This window comes from Bison bison, unplaced genomic scaffold, assembly GCF_000754665.1.
Source record: "Bison bison bison isolate TAMUID 2011002044 unplaced genomic scaffold, Bison_UMD1.0 scf7180017864234, whole genome shotgun sequence".
NCBI lineage: Eukaryota > Metazoa > Chordata > Mammalia > Artiodactyla > Bovidae > Bison > Bison bison.
Window position 1 is genome coordinate 194,641 of NW_011494806.1, and position 9,113 is coordinate 203,753.

A 9,113-nucleotide genomic window follows, 5' to 3' on the forward strand; every position below is an offset into this window, starting at 1 on the left:
TAGGTAGAAATAAATGCTGGTAGAAAGACACGGGACAAGGATGAGGATGGGGACAAGGACAATTAGCACCACTAAGATGTATGGGGAAAGACTCTTTCACTACAAAAGTTAGGAGTTGTCAGCATTTATCTGGAAGAAAATTATTCTGAAAGTTCCTGGCAGTGTTTGCTAATAATTTGAGACTCACCTCTCACTGTCAGGGAAACACAAAGAAGGAAAAAATTCCACATCTGCTGCAGGACACCACAAACCAGGCACTGCGTCCTCCGCACCTGTTGCCCCTGGAGCCAAAAGAAGGCGGGTTCCCTCTCTGTGGTTGAGGGAGGAAATCTCAATCTGGATGCAAAACCCAGAAGAAAACGCAGCGGGTGGAGCTCCTTTCTTGAAGGACTGAGCTTCCGTGAGAGCAGCTGTGGGTTTAAGCTTCCATAGGAGCAGCTGTGGGTTTCCTTTCAGGAGTGTCTTCACGTGAACATTTTCTACTGATGAATCCACAGGTATTAATCTATGTGATTTTGTGAATGTTAAACATTAAAATTGTGTATAAAGAACAGAGGTGGCAAACAGGAAGAAAGGCAAAGGCAGAAGTGGTCAATTTGACAATACTGAGAATTTGTCTTTCTGAAGGCAAGAGAAAATAGAAACAGGAGTGAGATTAGAGGCAGGTTATGCACACGGTGTGTGTGTGTGTGTGTGTGTGTGTGTGTGTGTGTGTGGTGGTGCTGATGGTGGTGGTATTTGTGACAACAAAGAAGAGATGGACATGTTTTTCTACCATCTAAATGTATCTCCCAACAAAGAGGCAATGAGATATTTTTTAAAGATCTAAAGAAATATAAGATATCTATCTGTACATATGTATGAATATAGAAGAAGAGATGGAAAAACAAAGGAAATTATTCACTTTAGTTACTTCAGAAAGTTGGGATTAAAAGGAAATGGTGAGAATATTAACCTGTTCTCATACACTTCTGTTTTGACTGGTAATTTTTATGTAATAAAGTGAGAAGTTGAAAGAAATCGAGAGAAAAGGAGAAAGAGAAGAAGGCTAGAAAGGAAAGGAAGGAAGGGACCGAGAGAGGGAAGGATGGAGGGAAGGAAGGAAGGAAGAAAAGAGGGAGGGAGGAGGGAGACAAGGAGAGGGAAAGCTATATTTCAAACTACTTCCCAATTGTCACAAAAGGAAATTATGTCTTCAATACATAGTTTTCCCAAGCTAATGTACCCCAAGTTAATATAAAGATAATACAGTATCTTTGCTAAAGAAATGTATACCTCTCATGAGTCCTCTGGATTTATTTCTATTTACTCCACCTAGCAGACAATGGCAACCCACTCCAGTACTCTTGCCTGGAAAATCCCACGGACTGAGGAGCCTGGTAGGCTGCAGTCCATGGGGTCGCTAAGTCAGACACGACTGAGCGACTTCACTTTCACTTTTCACTTTCATGCATTGGAGAAGAAAATGGCAACCCACTCCAGTGTTCTTGCCTGGAGAATCCCAGGGACGGGGGAGCCTGGTGGGTTGCCGTCTATGGGGTCACACAGAGTGGGATACAACTGAAGTGACAGCAGCAGCAGCAGCAGCAGACACAGCACTTGGTTTTAATAAAAAAAAAGACAACACTGTCATCTTGTGGCCAGATGTAGCACTGCAACTTTGGTAACAACAATTTAAATGAATCTTAGAAATCATCCTATCTTTATACAGCTTTGTTGTTTTACAATGGAGGCTCCTGAAGCTTATATCACACTCCAAGCTTCATTTCTTCATTTCTAGCCAGTTTCCTAACGTTACTCAGATTAAAATTCAGTTCAATTCAGTTCAGTTGCTCAGTTGTGTCCGACTCTTTGTCACCCCATGGACTGCAGCACACCAGGCTTCCCTGTCCATCACCGACACTCGGAGCTTCTCAAATTCATGCCCATCAAGTCAGTGATGCCATCCAGCCATCTCATCCGCTGTCATCCTCGCCTCCTGCTTTCAGTCTTTCCCAGCATCAGGGTCTTTTCCAATGGGTCAGTTCTTTGCATCAGGTGGCCAAAGTATTGGAGCTTCAGCTTCAGCATCAGTCCTTCCTATGAATATTCAGGGTTGATCTCCTTTAAGATTGACTGGTTTGATCTCCCTGCAACCTAAGGGACTCTTTTGTAAAATAAACAAATGAATATCCAAAGCCACTTACACCAGCATATGCTGCCTAGACCTGCACATGCATGTGAGAATCAATTTGAGGCCAAATCAACCCCTGGTAACTTTAAATTTGAGGTTCACATTTGAAAGCAATGCTTTTTTCTGCCCACAGCATTTAATATGTGTAACAGTTTCACCTACTCATTCATTCATTCAAAAGTATTTATTGAGAACTTACTATATGTCAGGCAATGTGTGTGTGTTGGGGATTCCTTGGTGAGCAAAACTCCCTCCTCTCGTGGAGCCTACGTTCTAGTGAGTGGAGACAATAAACAAGTAAAAAAGTAAAATATAATTTGTCATATGATGCTAAGTGGAGGGGGAGTGAGAGAGTCAAGAGACCCTCAGTGATCAGGTCACATGTGAAGAGAAACCGGAAGAAATGATGGAGGATCCCTGATGGGTATATGGGGGAAGAAAGTGATCCACTGAGAGATTATAACACCTCTAAGAACCTGGAAATCATCCAAAACTATACTGGCGAGGTAATCCCCCACAGTCCTATTTCTGGAGGTCTACGAGAAACATTTCCTGCTCTCTTCCCTCAAAACAAAATAACGAGGATTTGGGGAGGGACAATCTCATTAGGGAAACAGGTTAGAGTAGTAAATTCCTCTGAGGTTAGAATATTTCTTCAAATCTCTTGACAGTTTTTTCCCCCCTTTTATTCAGAGTGAGAGAGGCAACAGCTGATGAAAGGCAATGTAAAATATGACTCAAGAGATATAGAAGTCACACTCATCAAAGAGCCCTGAAAGGCAGATGCTCGAAAAGATTCTAAATATTTATTTGCCAGGCAGAACTCCTGAAAGAATCCTAAAGGCTCCCAACATGTATATGGGAGCCCTTTACAACAGGTTAGACTGATTCTCTGAAGGACATCTCTCCACGCGCTGGACCATTCAACTCAAGGACAGCCAGCCTCCTCCACGATTTTGCAGGTCTGTACATGTGAGTCTACAAGGATAGGAAAGCAATCCTGAAACCAGCTCCTTTCAGAATAAGGCCACAAACTAACTATGGAAACTTCAGACATTCTGTTGTTTTTCCCAAAATGTTAATCAGTCTCTTTTCCCCATCTTCTTCCTCAACTCTTTCTCAAACTACTAGCATTAAATTCTTTCTTTCCAAACTTAGGGAATTTCTTTTTTGGGTTGAGAAGCGGTTCAAAAGAAAATGCTATTTTATTTTCATTTCTCTCTCTTTCTCTCATCTCTCATCTGCGTCTTTCTATCTCTCTCTCTGGCAGTCACAAAGAACAGAGCTGGGCAGTGATAAAGTAATAGATTTTGTGAAGAAAATTCTTTGGTAATTATGCAAACATAAACAGGCCAGATTCTTAGTCTTTCCTTTTTCCAATGAAGAGGATACAAAGTAGCATTCTACAAGCAAGCTCATTCTTTTTAGCCTTCCCAGGTGGTGCTAATGGTAAAGAACCCCACTTCCAATGCAGGAGACAGGGGTTTGATCCCTGGGCGGGGAAGATCCTGGAGACGGGGGCAGGGCAACCCACTCCAGTATTCTTGCCTGGAGAATCCCGTGGACAGAGGAGCCTGATGGGCTACAGTCCACAGAGTCACAAAGAGTAGGACATGATTGAAGCTACTTAGCACACAGAGCACACAGAAGGACAAGAGCCTCTTCTGAAAAGAGATAAAATATGTCTAGGCCACCCCAAACTCTATCCATTTCCCTTCGTGTGCTCGGTCACTCAGTCTGTCCAACTCTTGGGGACCCTATGGACTGTAGCCCGCCAGGCTCCTCTGTCCGTGGGATTCTCCCTGCAAGAATACTGGAGTGGATTGCCACTTCCTTTTCTGATCCATTTTCCCTACTCTGCCCTAGCTCTAGCAGGATGTTTAGTTACTGAATGGATAATGAAGAAAAGGGAATATACTCTCCAGAAACAGTTTTGGGGTGGGCCTTGTCCTAGGGGTAAATACAGAAAGCCTCTGATCCCAGTGTGTCTAACACAACACTAGACCAGTCTTCATTTCCTCCTCTTCAGGATTTTGTAACTGTTCCCAATAGCCCAGCTCCCAAAATTTAGCTGTAGAAATTCAAAGTTTCAAACAGTCTGATGGAAGGCTGCTCTCCTTTAAGTCTTTCTAAATGGGAAGGTTACTGCAAGAGATATGCTCACAACAAACTGACCTGATTTGGGGATGGGTAGTGGAGGGATGGGAGGCTCAGAAAGCAGCCCAGCCCATGATCCTGTGGGTCCATAGAGCTCTCTAGAAGGTGCCCGTGTTCTCCTCCAACCTGTCCTTATCTTCTCAGTTTCGCTTTTTCACTACCACCCCCCACAGCCTTTCCCTAGAGTTTCCAGGATAATTGATTTTCAACCGTGTATTATTTATTCTCTAATATCACTGGGCCCTTATTTTCAGGTGTTTTTTTAATACTGAATTTTAACACTTTGCTATTTTTATTGGCTTTATATTTCATTTCTGACTATTTTACCCCATGATTTTAGCAACATCAAAGTCTAAAACTTAGGAAATGTTTAGTTTGTTACCTGATTGGCTAAACTAAAAATTGTTTTTCATTTTTTGAAATTCTTTAAGTCTGTCTATTCCTTTACTTTAAATATACTAAGTTTCCATAGCTAAAGAACAGGAACAGACCTAAAACAAAAAGACACACAAAACTGCAGCAAAGGGGCCAGGGAGGGGTTGGGCGGTGGGGGCAGACTGTTTCTCTCATGGAGAGATTTAATCCTTCATCAAACACATTACCTGTTTCTTCCAAATCCACCTTCTGGAAATCTACTCTGCCCATCTCTCTAAATCACAGATTGCCCTCCTATGCAGCCCCGGAACACCATACTCCAAGTCAAAGCTGCCATCCTCTCCCAGAACATAGAGGTAAAGGAAGCTTTCATCTAACATGGCATCTGGGAGAGGTGGAAACAGATTTATGCACAACAAATGGGAAAAATCAGACTGGAAAAGCAGATAAATTAGGGAGAATTTTTTCACTATACATAAATACATATTATGGAAATCCTCCAAACAGTTCTCCCAGTGCTACAGTTCTGTCTGATTTGATATACAATTGATTTTCATAAAACATTTCAGGAATGTATTGCTTGCCTAAATGGAAGCACACTGGTATTACACATATATATTGGCAAAAATAAAAATTACCTTGGCTCATTATTTGCATTTTAAACATAATCTTAATTCAACTCTTTCTATCCCTTCACTGTATTATAGCCAAATAGTCTTCCGATTAGTTGTCAAATAAATCGAAGTGTCTTCCTGAAACTCAGACAGTAAAAACCTGGTGTTTCTTCTTTCTTTGCAAGCAGAGGGTATGCTTAATATTTTCTATGGCTTCTGAAGAACCAGGTTCATTATGTATCATTATTACTATTAATAGCTCTTAAATGTTAATATATTAATTATGTTATTTTATAAAATAACCACGATAAAATATCTTGATGACTTTCCTAATGGAGAATAAATGGTTAAATCTACTAATACTCCCACATAATTTATAATTAATCTCTATTATATTAATTCCTTCTTGAAAATAGACATTTAAGTAACAAAGTTACTTTATTGCAAAATGACAGATGATAGCACTCAAACCCTAGTAGGGGGAAAAAATCTCTTTCAAATAGAATATTTGAGAAAATAAATGAAACAAACAAATGTCATCGCTCTGTTTTTTCTTATCCTGTGGATTAGGTACTTCAAATTCTTTTCAGGTCTTCAGAGAGTGTTATTGTGTGGTAAACAGCAACATATAATAGACCCATGAACAGCACAGGTTTGAGCTATGTAGATTCACTTATAACTGGATTTTTTTCAATATAGTACCTGTATTTTCAATTTACAGAGATTTTAATTAATTAAGTTAGAGGGAAAGTCATGAAAAGTTTGTTCCATTAGCGATCACAACATGTGGAATCAAAAGGTCCAGTCCTGACTCTATCCAAAGTGTTTATGCTTCCCACCTCTTGGTAACACGCTTATCAATTTCTCTGTGGGGTTTTGGGGTTTGTTTTTTTTAATTGAAGTACAATTGATTTACAATGTTATGTTAAATTGTGCTGTACAGCAAAATGATTCAGTTATACATACATATATATACATTCTTTTTTTATATCTCTGTCCATTATGATTTATCACAAGCTATAAATCAGTTTGTTTGTTTGTGAGGCAGAGATAGCAATACTCAATTTTTAACAGCACAGGGGTCAGTGCCTCTAACCCTCATGTTGTTCAAAAGTCAACAATATATCTAGACCAAGATCTAGCTATAATTCTATACATATGTACAAACTGAAGATTAAGTCCTGCATTAATCAAAGCTTGTACAATAAACAGTAAGAATTCCTCTGAAACACTTTACCAAAAAAATCCAGTCCCAAACCAATGAACCACATAAATCAACCAATAAATCTAAATGATATCCTGGAGCAAAAAAAAATGTGAAAGGTCTTTGGAGTTTTTTATAGCAAAACTAGACCCATAATGCATCAGAATGAGATGGTCTCTTGCCAACCAGGGGGCGGGCCCATGAGTCAGAGAAAGAAGCACTGTGTTGTATCAGTAGGATTTGGCAACATTTATTCAATCAGTTTCCTAGGTAGCTTAAATGGTAAAGAATCTGCCCACAGTGCAGGAGACCTGGGTTCGATCCCTGGGTCAGTAAGATCTCCTGGAGAAGAGCATGGCAACCCACTCTAGTATTCTTGCCTGGAGAATTCCATGGATAGAGGAGCCTGGTGGGCTACAGTCCACGGGGTCACAAAGAGTCAGACACGACTGAGTGACTTTCTTTCACTTTCATTCAATCAGCTATTCAGAAAATAATTATCACCTTTACTGTACTAGAGAGGATGACTAATGGAAGAGACATTAGACAACTTAGGCAACAGCAATATAATGTGATACGTGTTCTGAAAGTGTAAGCATGGTCCTTGGGAAACAGGAAAGTCCTTTTGAAGATGAGGCCCTCCAAACACAGTCCTGAAACAAAAGTGGGCATTATGTAGGTGAAGGGGGCAGAGAGGCAGTGGGTGCACATGTTCCAGGCTGGAGCACTGAACTGTGAGAGCACTGAGGAAGTCTGTGCATCTGAACATCAAGAAGGGATTACAGTGAGTATGATGGAGTGGAAAACAAGGACCAGAAAATGAATATTTTTGCACGCTATGGTGAGGAGATGCGATTTCAGCTGAGGACAAAGAGGGGGCATGGCAATGATGGTAAGTGGAGGAACAAGTAGATGAGGTAATTCTGGGGTATACATTCCACACTCCTCTGTCTCAGCCTTAGCTCCTCTTTGGTGAACATTCTTTTTGCTTGAAGTTAATGATACTGCCTATCATTCACACACTCTCCTGTTCCTTGATCTGCCAAATTATGCTTCTCAGTAGATAAGAGTTTCCATTCATCTAGAATACTAACCAGCCTGTGGGTGATTTATCTTATCAAGTAAACCAAAATGACTAATGACAATGCCACCTTCCTTTTAGAAAAAAAATGTAATAGAATTCAGTTTATCTCATAACTCTCTGGCATTAATCATCAGGAAAAAGCATTCTCCCATCACATCTCTGTGTTGTATTTCCCTTGCCTGACTGCATCATTCATCTTAGCAGACTACAGAAGAACATGGGAAAGACTAGCAACACATCCCTGGACACTGTGGTGACAGATTTCATTCTCCTGGGCTTATCTCACCCCCCGAGGCTGAGGATTCTCCTCTTCTTGCTCTTCTTCATCATTTACATCCTGACTCAGCTGGGCAACCTCCTCATTTTGCTCACTGTGTGGGCTGACCCAAAGCTCCACACTCGCCCCATGTACATTCTCCTGGGCGTGCTCTCATTCCTGGACATGTGGCTCTCCTCTGTCATCGTTCCTCGGCTAATATTGGATTTTACTCCCGCCAGCAAGAGAATCCCATTTGGTGGCTGTGTGGCTCAACTGTATTTTTTTCATTTCTTGGGCAGCACTCAGTGCTTCCTCTACACCTTGATGGCCTATGACAGGTACCTGGCAATATGCCAGCCCCTGCGCTACCCCATGCTCATGAATGGGAGGTTATGCACCATCCTTGTGGCTGGAGTTTGGGTGGCTGGCTCTGTTCATGGGTCCATCCAGGCCACCCTGACATTCCGCCTGCCCTACTGTGGGCCCAACCAGGTGGATTATTTTTTCTGTGACATCCCTGCAGTATTGAGACTGGCCTGTGCAGACACCACTGTCAATGAGCTTGTGACTTTTGTGGACATTGGGGTAGTGGCCGCCAGTTGCTTCATGTTAATTCTGCTCTCCTATGCCAACATAGTCCACGCCATCCTGCAGATACACACTGCTGATGGGCGGTGCCGAGCCTTCTCCACCTGTGGCTCCCACCTAACCGTGGTCACAGTCTACTATGTCCCCTGTATTTTCATCTACCTTCGGGCTGGCTCCAAGAGTCCCCTGGATGGGGCAGTGGCTGTGTTTTACACTGTTGTCACTCCATTACTGAACCCCCTCATCTACACACTGAGGAACCAGGAAGTGAAGTCCGCTCTGAAGAGACTAGCCTCAGGTAGAGGGGCTGGGAGTGAAAATAAGTAACTAGAGGCTCAGAGACTACCTACATCACCATTAATACCTTTCTTTACAGAAGTTGCTGCATATGGCAGATGTTCAAAAGCTGATCATGATCTAAACTGTACTGAATTTAATTCTCTTTAGAAGAAACTTCTGAATTCTTTGGATTCATAATCTTTTCATTTCATTAAACTCGGCCAAATTGGTTTTACATTATTTGTTTGGAAATAAATGGATACACTCCTTCTACCACCTTTTGATTACCTTGTGAGATAAGAAAATGTCTTTCAAAGGTTAAATAGGATGTCAACTTCTTTGAGGTAAATTATGCCAGAAAATGTGAAAGGGAAAAAATA

The 9,113-nt window shown here is 41.4% G+C and overlaps 1 protein-coding gene across 1 annotated transcript; it reads left to right on the forward strand.

Moving 5' to 3' along the window:
* The first annotated feature begins 7,824 nt into the window (after positions 1–7,824).
* On the forward strand, positions 7,825–8,781 carry LOC104993149 (olfactory receptor 10G2). Its single transcript, XM_010846279.1, has one exon. It carries the CDS (start codon positions 7,825–7,827, stop codon positions 8,779–8,781), a length of 957 nt encoding a protein of 318 aa, XP_010844581.1.
* Positions 8,782–9,113: the final 332 nt, after the last annotated feature.